Source organism: Coregonus lavaretus (assembly GCF_964263955.1).
Source record: "Coregonus lavaretus genome assembly, chromosome: 8".
NCBI classification, from domain to species: Eukaryota; Metazoa; Chordata; class Actinopteri; order Salmoniformes; family Salmonidae; genus Coregonus; species Coregonus lavaretus.
This window is the reverse complement of record NC_139995.1, coordinates 16,707,559-16,726,151: the sequence shown is the minus strand read 5'-3', so window position 1 is coordinate 16,726,151 and position 18,593 is coordinate 16,707,559. Positions and strand designations below refer to the sequence as shown.

General features: G+C 39.7%; 2 protein-coding genes across 3 annotated transcripts in view; both read right to left on the bottom strand.

The window, feature by feature from the left end:
* Positions 1 to 5,140: 5,140 nt before the first annotated feature.
* LOC311133172 (class E basic helix-loop-helix protein 40-like) lies at positions 5,141 to 9,878 on the bottom strand. Of its 2 annotated transcripts, none has more exons than XM_084166614.1 (5): positions 9,479 to 9,878; positions 9,286 to 9,349; positions 9,037 to 9,144; positions 8,173 to 8,296; positions 5,141 to 8,011 (listed from the first exon to the last, which is right to left on the bottom strand). In XM_084166614.1, the coding sequence occupies exons 1-5, from the start codon at positions 9,553 to 9,555 to the stop codon at positions 7,155 to 7,157; spliced, it is 1,230 nt and encodes a 409-aa protein (XP_084022740.1). In that variant the 5' UTR covers positions 9,556 to 9,878; the 3' UTR covers positions 5,141 to 7,154. The 2 variants fall into 2 exon arrangements, with proteins under 2 accessions (XP_084022740.1, XP_084022741.1); XM_084166615.1 differs by having other exon boundaries at positions 9,458 to 9,545.
* A 6,267-nt stretch (positions 9,879 to 16,145) lies between these two features.
* LOC311134159 (inositol 1,4,5-trisphosphate-gated calcium channel ITPR1-like) overlaps positions 16,146 to 18,593 on the bottom strand; it is a gene marked incomplete at its 5' end in the record, with an annotated part of 152,309 nt that continues 149,861 nt past the window's right edge. The window contains one exon of the mRNA XM_084167769.1: positions 16,146 to 17,617. Coding sequence (XP_084023895.1) covers positions 17,528 to 17,617 — 90 coding nt within the window. The 3' untranslated portion in view covers positions 16,146 to 17,527. The remainder of the gene's footprint in view (positions 17,618 to 18,593) is intronic.

Below are 18,593 nucleotides of genomic sequence, written 5' to 3'. Positions count from 1 at the left end.
TTGGAAGCCTCCCTGACCAGTTTTCTTCTCATCTTTTCATACATTTTGGAGGGACATCCTGTTCTTGGTAATGTCTCTGTTGTGCCATATTTTTTCCACTTGATGATGACTGTCTTCACTGTGTTCCATGGTATATGTAATGCTTTGGAAATTATTTTGTACCCTTCTCCTGACTGATATCTTTCAACAATGAGATCCCTCTGATGCTTTGGAAGCTCTCTGCGGACCATGGCTTTTGCTCTGAGATTAAACTAAGAAAATGTCAGGAAAATCCTACTAGAACAGCTGAACTTTATTTGTGATTAATCAGAGTCACTTTAAATGATGGCAGGTGTGTAATGACTTCTATTTAACATGAGTTTGAATGTGATTGGTTAATTCTGAACACAGCCACATCCCCAGTTATAAGAGGGTGTGCACACTTATGCAACCAGGTTATTGTAAGGTTTTTATTTTTCATTTTTCCCCCTCAAAGATTTCAGTTTGTTTTTCAATTGAATTGTTCAAATTATAGGTCACATTAACAGTGGAAAAAGTTCTGACATGATTTATCTTTGTCTCATTCTTTTACATCACAAAAACCTGGCATTTTAACAGGGGTGTGTAGACTTTATCTATCCACTGATATCCACTGTATCTGTTTGCCTGAGGTGGCACATTTTTATGCATCCGTCAAACATGGAAGGTTTAGCATTTCCAAATGTAGGAAGATGTTTTCTAGCATAGTCTCTAATCTGTAGGTATCTGAAAAAGTTACTTCTAGGAAAATTATAGGTTTCCCTTAGCAAATCAAAGGAGGCAAAGGTCCCTTCTATATAGTATCTAGCAGCAAGACCAGTCAATTCTATGGTTACTAGATAGCTAGCTACTGTGTTCTATCTGCCTCCAGACAGCTGTTAAGTTCGACAAGCAAAAGTGCAAAAAGACTGTCAGGTAATAGGCTACGAGCTGTCATATGGCCATAACGTATGCGTCTCAATCGTATCTACCTCAGTGGTCTCAATCTACTTCTTTACCTTCCCTTCCTAGCGAGACTCAGACAATATTACATGTAGGTCTTGTTTTTCACCACAAGATGGCGGTCCATTACTGTGATTTAGAAAAAACATTTGCCTGACTTCAAGGGTTGCTTTGGCTCTCCTAATTTACCCTGCGTTCATAACCAAGTGGGAAGGTGGTATTTACAACATCGACTGAGGAAAATCCACTTGAAGGCCCGTCAAACTGGGAATTACTAGTGGGAAACTCGTCTATCATCCCCGAGCTCCGACTTCTCCCACATGCTGACCTCTGAAGTCACCTACTAAACAAATGACCTCAATAACAGCATTTTCATCAGTTAAATGCAACAACAAAACATGATTTATTAAAAGTAATCTATTAATATGTTTTTTGAACCCTATAATTTGTTTGCGAGTATGATGGCTGTGCTTTAAGTTTATGGTTGACTCAGCTTGTTTGCCATTAGCCAATCAGCATTGCTCAACGATTTCAAAGCATGTGAATGCATCCAACTGATATTTACTACATCAGAACTTGAAATTACCACCTTCCCACTTGGTTATGAACACAGCGTTAGAGCCTCGTTTCATTTCTCATTCTCAGGGGGTAGGCTACTGTCTGACCAGCCAGGCCAAGGGTAGTATGGATGATTGTTTTCATTTTGTCAAAGTATTATAAGACAAAAGTACTGACATTTCTGTATTTAAATTATTATAGATTATGTTATATCAGTTTTCGGGTATTTTATTTGGTCCCTATTATTTAGCCTATTAGGCAATATGCACTTAGGCCAATACAGTTTTAAAGCTAGATTTATTTATTGCTACATCCATTTTTGGACTTATAAGTTAATAATATATGCTTACCCATTGATTCTTGAAGAATATAACTTATACAGTAAATGCCTCATGAGCTTAGTTCAACTGTCATATGCCATCAGAACCCAAAATATAAGCTTGTTTTATTCCAATGTTTGTAAACAATGTTACATTAAAAAAAAAATGTATATATATATATCATGGATCGTTAATCTTTGTATCCATAGCTCTGTCTATGAATTCAAGAGTAATTAAATTTTTCCAGGCCGGTCCCTCAGCTTTTTGACAAAACAGAGGCGGGGACTCCCACTTTGTTATTGTTTCAATTAAGGATTCTAGCTTTAATATAGCCACTCATTAATTGTTTGTTGTTGTTTGTACTGTTTTTGGTTGTTTGTAATATTGTATTTTATATGTATATGTATTTTATGTGAAATGTTTGTGATGCTAAATGTTTTTATAAATCTACCCAGGGACTACAGATGAAAACTACTGAACTACTGAACTACTGAAATGTTAATTGATGTGCATTGTCCCTGTCAAATAAATAATTACAGACTATATACAGTATATTGAATAATGTTAATATTATAAATGTTGAATTTACCATTTCAGGCAACTAGGCCATGGAAGGTGCATCTTTCTTGCTGCCACGCCCATGTACAGTTTTTGGCACACGATTGACCGCCAGTTGCATGCCTCATGTTCACAGTGCGGCGGCGCTACTTTCATAGCAGGGGCTTTTGGGATAGCCTACGGTCCTTTTAGCCTATTTCACTATTCAGATTGACCACTACAGTGTATGTGCACTGTAAAGTCGTGCTGCCGATGCAATTAGACTACAAGTATAACAGCCTATAATGTCTAAAAACATTCATATAGATCAGGGGTAGGCTATTCAAACTGGGGTACTGGAGGTAGTTGCGACTCACTGGAGTATCTGACATAAGATTTTTTTTTTAAAGCACCCGCATCGAGTAGTGTATTAGGGGGTAACTAGCAACGTTTGAAGAAATAAATTGTCATGCTTGGGTGAATTAACTATAAAGGGAAATAAATGGCTACAGTTTGCACCTTAACTGGCCCCCGGGGGTGCCAGTTACCCCGGTAGAAGATTATGGCATAGGGTTTCACACAAGTGTGTTAAAATCAATTTAATCCATTTTATTTAGAAATTCTTTAGTAAGTAATACTTAAAGCTAAGTCTAGTTGTCTTATTTTAATTATTTAAATACAATATGGGGGGGAGAGGGGAATGGTTTTGCACATTTCATCATTAATATAATATTATATAATAATATAATATTAATATCTGCACTATGAGGAGATAGTCCCTCTTTTTAACTCACCTGCACATTAATTTTCTGTGTTCTTTTTTTGTTGTTCCTTTTCCATACAATCCATTATGTATAATTGCACTAAATATTATTTGAATAATGCAAGATTAAAAATCCCAGCAGTCTTTAAAATGACATTCAGGAGCAAAAGGTTTCCAATAGTTGTTTTTAATTCATTAAAAAACAAAAATCATTGGAATATAATATTGGAATGAAATATAACTAATAACATTGGACTATAACATTTAATAACAATAACTTCACTAATTAACTCAGTGTAACATTGATGTAGCAACTATCTTATGCTCTGCTATTGCATGATTCTAATTTGTACATAGGTCACAAATAAATAAACTCATGAGTCCACCTCCTGCACTGCTCACACCTAATCCAGTCCCCACCTGTGACTGAAAACAGGGGGAGAAATGCCAATTGAAAAGGTCTCTCTTAAAAATTGCCCCAACACACTAATCCAACATATTACTAGTTTACTCAAAAATGATCTAACATTTTCTCTCTAAACAAATGATTTATTTATCTGAAGGCTTTTCTACAATATATTTAAAAAACAATTATAGATCTAACTTCATTGGAATATATCTACAACTTTTTCAAAATTTCAAAAAAATTAGATCCATTTACCGCGAAATTATTTTGTTAAAATATCTCAAAAGGTTGTGATGACACAGATTACATTTTTTGTTGAGCAAGAGCAGTGGCAGCCAGGGAAAGTGTTGGGGAAATAATTTGGTGACATCTTGTGGTCTTAAGGTCAATTACGGGTTGGGGTAGTTACCCCAGGGGGCTAGTTACCCCCTAGTACCCTACCAGTCATGGCATGTGCTGCAGGCTGCTGGTAAGCTTCATTGACTTGGACATACATTTTTGCGGACACATGGCTAACCTTTGTTTAACCAGCTAAACAATAGTTTTTTTTTAAACGATCCATCTACCAAATATTTTCAATTAAAAATTATTATTGCCAAGATTTTTTATATTTTTTTGCTAACATATGATGGGGTTCCCTGGGTTGCTGGTTTGCCTGGGCGGGGTTCCCTGGGCAAGAAAAAGTAGAACACCCCTGTTATAGATACATCACACTTGTTATGCACATTGTCGTCCAGTTTGGTGCTGGAAGATAGGCTATGCGTTACGCTCCGCTGAGATTATTTGAGGGAGGCTGTGTTTCCTGTCTTTTTGCTTTTAGGAATAGACAGGCTGTAAAAAACTGTAGGCTATAGGATTTGTGAGATAAAGACCTAAAATAGGTATAGGCCTATTGGTTCTGTTCGTTGGCTCTTATTTTCTGACGAATAGGCTATGTAAAACGTTATCAGGGAACTTTTACTGTAACTGATAAAATTTACAATCACTCAAAAATATTATTGAATAATACCCTATCTGTCTGATATTGAATCCCTTAATAATAAAGTTGTTTGTGTTGTTTGGAACATGATACTGTTTAGTTGTTTACAGCAAACTGCTTGAATTAATGTCCTCTTGATTTAGGTCTACACTGGCACTGCTGCCTTATGGGTTGTGTAAGTGAGTTACTATCATGTATGGATGTGTTGTTATGATGAGAACAGTGGAGGCTCCTCAGAGGAGGAAGGGGAGGACCATCCTCCTCAGTGAATTTTATAAAAACAAAAATAGTAAAACATTAAAAAAGTTATCATTTGTAGATAAAACTATACTAAATATATTTAAGTCACCAAATAATTGATTAAAACACACTGTTTTGCAATGAAGGTCTACAGTAGCCTCAACTGCACTCTGTAGGGTAGCACCATGGTGTAGCCGGAGGACAGCTAGCTTCCATGCTCCTCTGGGTACATTGACTTCAATACAAAATTATGACAACTTCCACCCAGTCAAAGGATCAGAGAATGATCTAGTACTGAAAGCATATCTACAGCTTGCTAGTACTGCAGTGCATAAAATGTGGTGAGTAGTTGACTCAAGAAGAGAGAAAGACAATAGTTGAAAGGTTTTGAACAAATTAATTTATTCAAAATTTAAGGAGAAGCAAGAGAGAGAGATTTCGTCCTTTAAAAGAAAAACGAACTTTGCAGCTAGCTAGCTAGTTTAGCCTACCCAAACACCCGTCTCAAACAGAGGGTTGCTATGTTAGCTTGCTGCCTATGACTATCCAACACAAACACTGGAACCCTTCCAAGTAAAGCTAAGCTTTTGGTTTTACTAATTTATTGCCACCGGTGTAACTGCTAAACTGCTTACTGAACTGCTTACTGACTGTACACTAACGTTACTGCATGATTGTAGTGGGTTTACTAACGCGTTATGTTGACTATGACGTTACTTTAGCTAATATGGTGACAATGATGTAGGCTGTGTGTAGCGGTTATGATATGGTTTGGCTTGGAAAGGTTTTTTCGCCTGGTCACATACAGCTGATGTGTTGTGCATTGAAGTCCACAAGCGAAAGGGATAAGGTAAGAGGAGAGTGCATAGATGCGAGAAGGAATACAACATAGCTTCTATGAAAGTGAACTGTGTTAACGTGATCAAGGGTGTATTCATTCCGCCAATTCTGTTGAAAAACTTTTCTTAAACAGAAGCAAATAACTTTATTATTATCTTTTAAAATTGATGTCAACAATACTAGACAAAATATGTACAACAAGCAACCGTCTGTTAGATCCTAAAATACAAATCCAAGTACCTCATCCTATATAAAACTAAAATGTTGCCTTAACGTTACATTCACTCTCCTCTCTTTGTTTCAGACGCAATAATTATTACAAATACAGTTAGACATCCGCCCTAATTGTTGTCTGCTATAAACAAGTAAAGGCAACAGCATAAACTAAGATCAGGACAGAAATTGACCAGACCAGAAATTAATAATGAGCATGATGCAAATCAGGTCTAGCACAATGCTAGGTCCACTGTAGCTCAGTTGGTAGAGCATGGCGCTTGCAACGCCAGGGTTGTGGGTTCGTTTCCCACGGGGGGCCAGTATGAAAATGTATGCACTCACTAACTGTAAGTCGCTCTGGATAAGAGCGTCTGCTAAATGACTAAAATGTAAAATGTACACATTCTCTTGGCATACAGCAAAATGGCCATCTAAAATGCACTCCCTCAAGTCACAATGAAAATACACTCTGTAGGTCATGTATCAAAAATAGATATGTACAAGTAGTATAAACAAAATAATTACAAGACATTACCTCACGAACTACTTGCACGAATGGTAGCGAGTTACAAACTCAAAACAAAAAAAGAACTTCTGTATTTACATCATGAGTGACGCATATCAGGTCTGGTGACACCATCCTGACTTGTTTAAAGAATACAAATACATGTAGCTGCAAGGTACACTTGGTGGGTGAAGAGGGAGCAATGGATTTTGTGACAACCCAGGTCAACATAAACCAGAGACGTATTTTGTAGCGTTCTAGTCTAAAGGACGGTTTGTTTCAGTTTCAGTTTCATCCTCCAGTCACAGGTCTACAACACGTAGAAACTCAAGCAGCATCTACAGGGGTTTTGTTTAAATTCTTACATTCATTACAGACCGATGTGTGCAAAGGGCAGGTCCGAATGGCTGGGGGCTGTGCTGTCTGCGCATCATATACTGGGTTTAACGCTGAGATTAAACACAAGTGCAGAGAAACCATCCCCACAGTAAGTCCCACTCTCAAACACTTTTGTCATGTCCTTGTGTAGACCTCTTTACAGTTTCTCAGAACTTTGCAACAGGTCATATTTGAGCCTCCATAGGGACTGAGCTTCAGTGCTGACTGTCTCCAAGGCTCCTCTCAGTGTATGGGTGCTGGCTTGGAGGGCGGTGGCCACTGAGTTTGTGTGTGACAGTTGCTGTTTGCTCTCAAAGGGAGAATGCGGGCTGAGGGGTGAAACAGCTGCTGCTGGTGCTCTCGTCTTTGTCTTCCCTTCCCTGGATGCCTTCCAGCAGGCAATTTATTCAACACCAAATATTCATAGAGCAGGGTGCAAACACAAAAGTTTATCAGTCTTTGGATTCCAAGTTCATGGGGGGGACTTGCTTTAAAGCTTGGAAGAGAGCTGGTGAATCCATAGGTGTCTGGTGGTGTGCCGGGGATCCTGGCCTGGGAGACATTACCAGGTTTTGGGGTAGTTTCTCTGGAGACAAGCTGGCTGCAGAGCCACTCATGCCTGGGTACAAAAGGGGCATGCCCCCTTGGTACCAGCACTTCTCCAGCATGGGCCATGCTGCAGCCATTTGGGGAATGAGGTAGAAGGGCATGCAGAGTGGGGTCTGGTGTTGGGAGAAGCTCATATAGCTGCCGTGGCTGCTGACCACCTGTCCAGAGGAAGACTCGTCCTCTGAGGAGTCAGCTCTTAACCTCTTGGCCTGGGGCTCGTCACCCTCCTGCTTGATGCCACCTCCTGCCATCCTCTCAGCCCCAGCATACTTGAGCTCCCCCTCCTTGCCGTAGCAGCTTGTGCGTTGGCCTTTGGGGTCCCGTTTCTCGTGTTCCCCTCCATAGCCGCTGTCAGTGTCTGTGTCACTGCCACTCTGCTCCCCATGTCCGTGGGGGTATGTCCTTTGAATGACAGATACAAAGTTCTTGGCGTGACCCTCGTTGCCCTTAGGTGGATGACCAGCAGGCTTCTCCATGCTTTCGACAGGTTTGTGTGTAGACTCTTCTGGCCGGGGTCTGGGTGGACCCTGGAGCACCTCTGATGCTACTTTGTGGAGGTGGCTGATCATGTGGGAGGGGCTCAAGTGGTCTCTGCTGCTCTCCTGGTTAGCCAGGTACTGAAGGACCTCCTTAGCACAGGCGTGGAAGCCAGAGCGGAAGATCTCCTCACTGTTCTCTGAGCTAACACTGCTCTGATCACCTGTGAAAAACAAAGTCATATCAGATATATTCAATAATAATACAGTTTTGGCAATGAAACCAACCGTCTCAATGGTATGGTCTGTCAATAATAAATAATACTATTGATCGGGGAGAATAGGGTGTAGTCCATAATAAACTGAAACATTGTATCAAACTTACTGATTTGAATGCCATTCTGCAATGCAATGATCTTCTGCTGCTGCTGTTCCAGGAGAGTGCTTAGGGCTTTCACATGCTTCAGAGTGAGTTCCAACACCACAGCTTTCTCCAAATGGCCCAAAGTCTAAAACAGGAAGACCTTCCATAAGCATGTTGATCTTTCTTATGTAACACTTTCAGCAGCTGAATAAAGGACAAACCACAACAGGGGGGAAGGCAGGGAATCCGCACACACCAACATTCCAACACAATGCAATAAATATAACTTAAAGGCATAGTTGATGAATGTACTATTTATGTAATATGTATTGTTTTTAAAGAGTTTGGGGCAATATGTGTAGGCAGTTAAATCAATTAATTATAATTAGCCAAACTTTTCAGTATGATAATATGAACAATTATTGATATAATAATAATAATAAAACAAATTTACAAACGGCAACAGTAAACATGTCTACCCCACAAATGATGCAGATTTCAGTTCATTACTATAGCTCCCGCCTTGAGCCAATCAATCAGTGTAATTTTGTAAATGCCGGATCTCTATGTCAAAACGCATAATTCACACAAGTTTTGTCAACATCGGCCCAGTGCTGTCTGAGACATCGCGTCTGACTAACATATGAACGAACGAACCGACAGACGGAGACAGATCCACAGTCCCCTCCCCGATTTCATCGTGGGGGACAATTATGAAAAAAAATCGAATAATACGTTTCCTTTGTCATAACAGGTAAAATGTTTGAATTAAATGTCAGACTAATCAAGGCATTGATTCGGCCAAACAAATCAAACATGAACCAGGTGGCGCTAGACCTTTTGCATTGCTATTACACAGTCAGTACACATGAAATTCGTACTCACTGCAAGTTTGAGATGTTCTGGCAATAAATCCTTCAGTTGGGCAATGCATTCATTGATTCTGTCACGTCTTTTCTTCTCAATCAATCGGTGGGGTAACTTGTATGTCTCCTATGGGAAAACATGCATACATTTGTTAGTCTATGTGTAACATATATTCAAAATGGAATAATAATTAATGAATTACCAACGATGAACATGTTGTTTTAAACTAAATGAACAAAATGTTTAAAGTAAAGAACTGTAGCATACCTTACTGTCTTCCCCGCGCTTCAACCCCCTTCGGGGTTTGTACACGTACATTGGGAAATCCATTCTATAGGGCAATGGGAAGAACATATTGATAAGAAGTCATGTTTAAAGTTATTTATTTATTTACACAACAATACCAGGTTGTTTTACAATGTTATAATGCATACATTACCAGCTGTTTCTGGGGACTTACTCTTGCATGTCTGCCATCTCCAGCAACTGGTGTTTTGCCATACAAGGAGGAGGTTGTGCACTTGTAATCCTCTCCATTTTGCGTCTTTATTAAATCCAAATATTGGTCTTCAAACAATTCAACCTTAAAAATAGGCTTCTTCAGTTGTGTTTCAATAGTCAGCAAATATTGTAATTTAAGAAATAAATATTTTTCTTCTTCTTCTTGCTATTATTGTTATGTTCTTCTTTTCAATAGTTAACACTTTTTCTATAAATAATCATCTTTCAACAGGCTATTGCTTTGCAGACTGTCAATGTGATGTTGTCACTCTGAGATCCAAGCACAGCAATAGTTCCGAAGCTCTACTCCCGGGTAAATGTGTGATAGAGGAGGGTTTGGTCTACGTGTTAAATAAACCCTGTGACAAGACCGTCTCTCGGTTGGAGAGCTGAGCTACCTCCGTCACATGAGCCTCACGTGTTGGACGGCGCTTCCAACCGATCCCCTTTCTGTACGATCTGCACGAGAATGGCCCTCCCTCTTATTCTAGCGGGCGGGGTTTATGCATCATTGGCTGTGTCACGTGTACCACCATGCTACAGCTACGCCACGAGACTATAAAAAAACTCTAGGCGGAACGTGCAGGTCGACTATGTTTACTAGATAGAGAGTAGGGCAGAATTCCTTCCATACACATTCAAGCCCGATCGGTTTGTTCATTATGAAGGCTACTGGCATGTTGTACATTCTGCCAACTGTACTTTCATGTACAACTTCCATATGCAGAATAATGACATAGGCCTATACACTGAGTGTACAAAATAATTGGAACCAGGTTGCTCTTTCCATTACATATACTGACCAGGTGAATCCAGGTTAAAGCTTTGCTCTCTTATTGATGTCACGTGTTAAATCCATTTCAGTCAGTGTAGATGAAATGGAGGAGACAGGTTAAATAAGAATTTTTAAGCCTTGAGAAAATTGACACATTGATTGTGTATGTGTGCCATTCAGAGGGTGAATGGGCAAGACAAAAGCATTGGAGTCAACATGGGCCAGCATCCCTGTGGAACGCTTTCGACTCCTTGTAGAGTCCATGCCCCGACTAATTGAGGGCAAAGGGGGTGCAACTCTATATCAGGAAGGTTTATAACTTATTATAGGACAGTGGGAAATAGGAAAGTGCATAGCCACAGTATGAAAATGTATGCACTCACTAACTGTAAGTCGCTCTGGATAAGAGTGTCTGCTAAATGACTAAAATGTAAAATGTAAGTAGGGGTGCTGAGCCACCCCCTGATACATAAAAATAACAAATAAATAACAAATAAATAAATATAAATATGTGAACTAGGCCTTTATTGTACCTGTATGAGTGAACAAAAATACTCCTCTATTTTTTAAATCTTATTTTAAAAAATGTAAAGAAAGTAGGTCAGCCCTTCTAATTCTTCTTAATTGTATTACAATTGAGAAAATATCCACAGAAAGTAATTTGCAGGGAAGAACACAAGTTTCCATTCTGGTGTAGCCTCATATCCAACTTCAAATCAAATTGTATTTGTCACATACACGTGTTTAGCAGATGTTTTAGCGGGTGTAGCGAAATGCTTGTGCTTCTAGCTTCAACAGTGCAGTAATATCTAACAAGTAATATCTAACAATTTCACAACATATACCCAATACACACAAAACTAGTAAGGAATGGGATTTAAGAACTCACTTGTGTGAGTGTGAAGGTTAAACTTAAAAACTTATGTGAATCTTTTATTAACTTCATGTGAAATTAGTATTTTTTTTGTTTACGCTGTATTATGTTTAGTAGGTTTTCAATTGTAGGTTTAGATAAAGCCTATATAGGCCTATATGTCCATGACAAAAATCCCCAATAAACCATTCCACCCAACCTAATAGTACAGTCAATATTGTATTCTATTATATAATAATAATACAAATGTAATGCCACATGGGAATAATTATTTGGTGGCACATTTCCTGTTTTATTTTCTCCACGATGTTCTGTATTCTTGCATGTGCCAATAGGCTCAGAAAGGACATGGTGTCCACACACTACCCATTTGCGTGTACACCTGAGGAGGGATGAGTCTTGATGCCTCAGATCGGTTTGTTGTTGCCGGCTGCACCAAGGTGTCACGTTGAGCTCCTCATGGCTGCGCGAACCGAGACCAGAGGTGAGTTCAGTTCGCTTGAAAGTTTTGTACGTTGCGGAACAGTTTGTGCTGAACGTCACATTTCCCAAAAAGTTATTGTGCAGAATGAGGTACGTTTTCTCCAGTTTGGTGGGTGTGGCGAGGTGTGGCGAGATGTGGCTTGAAGCAAAGAGTGACGTATTTAAAGAGCAGTGGCCATTCTGACAGCGTTTCCCAACCCACAACCTCCCAGTTTTTCAACTGGTCATTCAGTACAGCATCGTTTCCGTTCAATTGAATGTTCCAGAATGTAAAAACTTACTGAACGAAGCCCTGATCCCTGCCGTCATACACGATAGATAGCAAAAATAGGTTTTTAGAAATGTTTGCAAATGTATTACAAATAAAAACCAGGAATATCATATTTACATAAGTATTCAGACCCTTTACTCAGTACTTTGTTGAAGCACCTTTGGCAGCGATTACAGCCTCGAGTCTTCTTGGGTATGACACTACAAGCTTGGCACACCTGTATTTGGGGAGTTTCTCCCATTCTTCTCTGCAGATCCTCTCAAGCTCTGTCAGGTTGGATGGGGAGCGTCGCTGCACAGCTATTTTCAGGTCTCTTCAGAGATGTTTGATCGCGTTCAAGTCCGGGCTCTGGCTGGGCCACTCAAGGACATTCAGAGACTTGTCCCGAAGCCACTCCTGCGTTGTCTTGGCTGTGTGCTTAGGGTAGTTGTCTGTTGGAAAGTGAACCTTCGCCCCAGTCTGATGTCCTGAGCACTCTGGAGCAGGTTTTCATCAAGGATCTCTCAGTACTTTGCTCCGTTCATCTTTCCCTCGATACTGACAAGTCTCCCAGTCCCTGCCGCTGAAAAACATCCCCACAGCATGATGCTGCCACCACCATGCTTCACCGTAGGGATGGTGCCAGGTTTCCTCCAGACGTGACGCTTGGCATTCAGGCCAAAGAGTTCAATCTTGGTTTCATCAGACAAGAGAATCTTGCTTCTCATGGTCTGAGAGTCTTTTATGTGCCTTTTGGCAAACTCCAAGCAGGCTGTCATGTGCCTTTTACTGAGGAGTGGCTTCCATCTGGCCACTCTACCATAAAGGCCTGATTGGCGGAGTGCTACAGAGATTATTTTCCTTCTGGAAGGTTCTCCCATCTCGACAGAGGAACTCTGGAGCTCTGTCAGAGTGACTAAGGCCCTTCTCCCCCAATTGCTCAGTTTGGCCTGGCGGCCAGCTCTAGGAAGAGTCTTGGTGGTTCCAAACTTCTTCCATTTAAGAATGATGGAGGCCACTGTGTTCTTGAGGACCTTCAATGCTGCAAAATGTTTTGGTACTGTTCCCCAGATCTGTGCCTCGACACAATCCTGTCTCGGAGCTCTACGGACAATTCCTTCGACCTCATGGCTTGGTTTTTGCTCTGATATGCACTGTCAACTGTGGGACCTTATATAGACAGGTGTGTGCCTTTCCAAATCATGTCCAATCAATTGAATTTACCACAGGTGGAGTCCAATCAAGTTGTAGAAACATCTCAAGGATGATCAATGGAATTTAATAATATAAAATATAATAATATACCATTGCACATTTTTAATGGGCTATTAGACTCCAAATTACAGACCTGGTTTGCTCCATATTTCTCGATGTCGGATCTTCTAAACCAGGATACAGTGCATTCGGAAAGGATTCAGACCACTGACTTTTTCCACATTTTGTTACGTTACAGTCTTATTCTAAAATGGATTCAAATATTTTTTTTCCTCATCCATCTACACACAACACCCCATAATGACAAAGCAAAAACAGTTTTTTAGCAATTTTTGCAAATGTATAAAAAAACAAAAACAGATATACCTTATTTACATAAGTATTCAGACCCTTTGCTTTGAGACTCGAAATTGAGCTCAGGTGCATCCTGTTTCCATTGATCATCCTTGAGATGTTTCTACAACTTGATTGTTAAATTTAATTGATGATTGGACATGATTTGGAAAGGCACTCACCTGCCTATAGAAGTTTCCACAGTTGACAGTGCATGTCAGAGCAAAAACCAAGCCATGAGGTCAAAGGAATTGTCCGTAGAGCTCAGAGACAGGATTGTGTCGAGGCACAGATCTGGGGAAGGGTACAAAAAAATTTCTGCATCATTGAAGGTCCCCAAAACTTCCTAGAGCTGGCCGCCCTACCAAACTGAGCAATCGGGGGAGAAGGGCCTTGGTCAGGGAGGTGACCAAGAACCCAATGGTCACTCTGACAGAGCTCCAGAGTCCAGAGTTCCTCTGTGAAGATGGGAGAACCTTCCAGAAGGACAACCATCTCTGTAAAAGGCACATGACAGCCCGCTTGGAGTTTGCCAAAAGGCACCTAAAGGACTCTCAGACTATGAGAAACAAGATTCTCTGTTCTGATGAAACCAAGATTGAATTCTTTGGCCTGAATGCCAAGTGTCACGTCCGGAGGAAACCAGGCACAGCTCATCACCTGGCCAATACCATCCCTACGGTGAAGCATGGTGGTGGCAGCAGCATGCAGTGGGGATGTTTTTCAGCGGCAGGGACTGAGAGACTTGTCAGGATTGAGGGAAAGATGAACGGAGCAAAGTACAGAGAGATCCTTGATGAAAACCTGCTCCAGAGCGCTCAGGACCTCAGACTGGGGCGAAGGTTCACCTTCCAACAGGACAACGACCCTAAGCACACAGCCAAGACAACACATGAGTGGCTTCGGGACAAGTCTCTGAATGTCCTTGAGTGGCCCAGCCAGAGCATGGACTTTAACCCGATCGAACATCGCTGGAGAGACCTGAAAATAGCTGTGCAGCAACGCTCCCCATCCAACCTGACAGAGCTCGAGAGAATCTGCAGAGAAGAATGGGAGAAACTCCCCAAATACAGGTGTGCCAAGCTTGTAGCATCATACCCAAGAAGACTCGGGCTGTAATTGATACCAAAAGGTGCTTCATCAAAGCACTGAGTAAAGGGTCTGAATACTTATGTAAATGTGATATTTCTGTTTTTTATTTGTAATACATTTGCAAAAATGTATAAAAACCTGTTTTTGCTTTGTCATTATGGGGTATTTTGTGTAGATTGATGAGGGGGGGAAAAACAACTTAATCCATATTAGAATAAGGCTGTAACGTAACAAAATGTGGAAAAGGTCAAGGGGTCTGAATACTTTCCGAATGCACTGTAAATAAATATATATCCTACATATTTAGTCACAAGTTCAATAACCCCTAGGTATGTGGGGAATCCTGCAGGAAAGTCCCCTAATTAAGCTTGAAGCACCATTTTAATTCAAGCCAATTACACTCTCATTTTGTGACTGAGGTTGGCTTTTCTGTAAACAAGCTTATGTTTTCGAGTCTACAGACACGCACTAGTCCATTTATCATTCATTTAACATGCTATTTCTCTCTGAATGGCTAAATTTTCACTTTCTCTTTTGATTTGTGCTTGTCTGTGCACCAGAGTGCCCACATACAGATGCAGTCAAAGTACTTGGCACCCTGGCACAATTCACAATTGATATATCTTTTTAAATTAAGAAATAAAAAAGGTGAAAAGATTGTGTTCAGACGTGTATTTGTTTGATTTACAGCCGCACAGGACCAAGAAGAAGAAAAAAAATCTAAACTGAAATTAAGACTCTTCACAAAAATGGACTGGACTACATTATTCACAATTCTAATTCATTTGGTTAGAGGCAAGTGATTCTCGTTTACTAATTTATCTCACCTGTAGTAAATTGCAGGTGCCTACAGGGTTAAAAGTAGCCATACAACCAGTTTTTGAAAAAAACGAACATTCCGCTCCATTGACCTCCCTTGAAAAAGTGCAAGGGTGCCAGTATTTGACTGGAACTGTATACTGTGTATAAATTCCTCAATATTTGTGACAATACTTACAAAGAGTTGAATACAAATTAAGTAATATTTTCTATAACAGAAACAAACACTGTAGAAGTAGGTGAAAAAACTGCGGGGAATTATGTTACCTCTCTGACCTTTGCAGCTGGATTTTGCAATGGACTACAAAACTGGACTACAGCTTTCCTTCAACATTTGATCCAAAGTAACTGATTATCAAGCTAAAGTCAATACCTCTTCAAAACACTGACGAGCTGTGCATATATGGACACATATTTATAAATTCAATAATGACATCCATAATATTCATCTTAACTATTATAAATTAATTTTAATTGTGAAAAGATTGAAGGCCGTTGGGCTCTCTGCTAACTACAAAGCTGACTTGCTCGTTTTCTCGAACATTTCAAAGTAGTCCACCCACAGATAAAAACAACTAACCATGCAAATAAACCCATTACACTGTAACTTGAGGTTAAACGGAGTACACTTCCTATACAGAATTGAGTCACTGTAAAATGTAGAAAAAGGCCTATTGGCCTCATGAATAAAAAGCAGATGTAGGCAGCATCTGTGATTTGTCTCAACCACAACTATTCCTATATGGTAGCCCAGTAGCCTATTGTGTAGTGACAAGATTCAATGGTGGATGTAAAGGAGAATTACATATATTGTATTAAATCATTCTACATTATTTTACAATTCTGACAGTACTTAACTATTTTCAATTAGTCCTTTGAACATTCATTTTCAGTAACACTGCTTTTAAATTCCCTATTACCTTTCTGAAAACGTAGGTCCCTATACAACAACAATGGCTTAAGCGACAATGTAAAAAAAACAAAAACAAGAAATGATTTGAACAAAGTATTAAACAGCAGAATTGAGAACTCAACAGCTGTGCTGAACGATAAAACAAAGAAAAACACAGTGACTTTGTCACAAGTAGTAAATCAGTAGCCAAATATACGTCTTAAAGGGACAAATGGCACACATGATAGGTGTATAATTAAAAGATGACAAACCTGGACGATAATAATATTTAGTGCAATACAATGTGGAAAGATGAACAAATCATGACAGCATGGTCATATTTTAACATATTACATTTGTTTGGATGAAGAATCCTAAACATCCCACTATCCCAGTTATATAAGAGAGCAAATATCATAAAACAAGAAGATAGGTCACAATCTTATTTGCAGAAAGGAAACTGAAAACAAGACCTTGCTCTCAGATAATATACTATCTCTATTAAGCGCATTAAATACTTTTTATGCAACATACTGAAAGTATTAAAACAAGTACAATCAGAAAGGCCAGAACAATACATGTAACTTCATCTGTCCAACCAACTGCTATTCTACATGGAATAATTTCCATATGTGAAGTCTAACAACAGGTCCCGATTTAATTTGAAGCAAAATAATAAAAAATAAAGCTCCCATTTGAAAAAAAAATCTGTCCCTATTAAATAAGGAATGACTTAAAGAACAACTTAAATTCATATTGCATATTTAAGTAGTGATATTGCACAAGTTACAAAAATAAGACATTAAATACTACTTGCTATACCAGTAGTAAATACAAAAATATGTTTCTTTCCATGTCTCTCAGTGCCATCTTCACGTTGGACTACATCTCCCTGTGTCCGGTACAGCGCTGCTGTATTTCAAGTTCACCCAGTACAGGCCATGTAATGAGAATTAACTTGAGTTTCTACATAGAAAACATTTGGCACCAATCCCAACTGGCCTGGGAAAAGGATGGGGTGTCTGGGTGTGGTGAGTGTTCTGATTTGAGTTATACCTTTGTGGGCTAACCTACACATCACAATTATATGACTAGCTATGTCAGTGTGTTCCCTAGTATTACGCTTCACACTCACACTCAGTAGCTACAGTATATATGCGGGAGGGACCACTAAGTGAAGATTCTGCACTCTGTTCCCTATGCAAACACAAAGCAGGAGTAGAAGTGGGTCTTCCTGGGTCTTGTGGCTGGGTTGGGGGCTTCCGTGCCTCAGCTTCACGCAGGTTGCTGGGGGTTGGCGTGTTGAGGATGCTGAGGATGACCCAACAGTCCAATTCTCTGTTTCTGCTTCCTTTGCTCTGTCATCTAGAGGACAACACACGGGACAGGTGCTGGGTTATTTGCTCAACTCTAATTTTCTGTATCTGTACCTCTGCTGCTCTGTCACATCTACTGGTGAGGTAAAGGTTGTCTGTGTCTGACACTAACCTACAAATAAGCTGATGCTGAGTTTCTTGTTCAGATAAAGTAAAAACTCTCCGTGCCTGCAAATGCTGCACAGCAATGAACTGAGAGCTTTTGGTTTTAACAGGAGGGTTTCAGTGTTCCATCTGAAACGTATCCTTCTACCCTTTCAGAATGTAATCTAGTCTAACAACATGTAAACCACAGTAAGCAAACAACCAGCAGTGAAACTCCAGTAAAATACATTTTTACTTTCAAGTCAGGCTCATGAGTAATAATGAAATATGTTGGCTTTCATGACAATAGGGACAATCAGTTTTAAATCAATTGAAGTATTAAAACAAACAAAACGAGTTTCCTAAAAAAGTTTTCGCAATCTTAATATTGCAAACATACAATGGCAAAGGCAATAAAAATACCCTCACAAACGCTGTTGGTCATGAGATGAGCATTATAAAGGAATTCATTATTAGATGTTGGGAAGTGCTAGAAAGAGCAGCATTACATTTTGTGAGAGAGCTATGGGGGTGGCCACTGGCTAAACTCAGTTACAGTAGAATGTGACTCTTTATTTGTGCCACAGCAAACTAATTAAATCAATTTTCGTTGGAATTATGTAACAGATGAAGCTCTTGTTTGGGCCAGTTGTTTTTGAAACAATTTTCTTGTTTGTGCCACTTTTGAGTGCTATGGAGCATGCTTAAGACCCTTCCAGGCAAGGGAGGGGGGAGGAGGCACTGCCCTGACTTCTGGGAAAATAAGACTAAAACAGTCTAATCTAAAAGCACAGTTTAGTCTGAATTTGTCTGTCAACTAAACTCCAAAAGTTAATTTTCCTATTTTGGTCTATGTTTGTGTACGTGTGAAAGGACGTGCA

Coding starts and splice junctions, on each gene's coding strand:
- LOC311133172 (XM_084166614.1), bottom strand. CDS start 9,555: ATGGAGAGGATTACAAGTGCACAACCTCCTCCTTGTATGGCAAAACAC. Junction 9,350..9,478: donor GAGATGGCAGACATGCAAGA/GTAAGTCCCCAG, acceptor ATTGCCCTATAG/AATGGATTTCCCAATGTACG. Junction 8,012..8,172: donor GCAGAATGGCATTCAAATCA/GTAAGTTTGATA, acceptor TGTTTTTCACAG/GTGATCAGAGCAGTGTTAGC.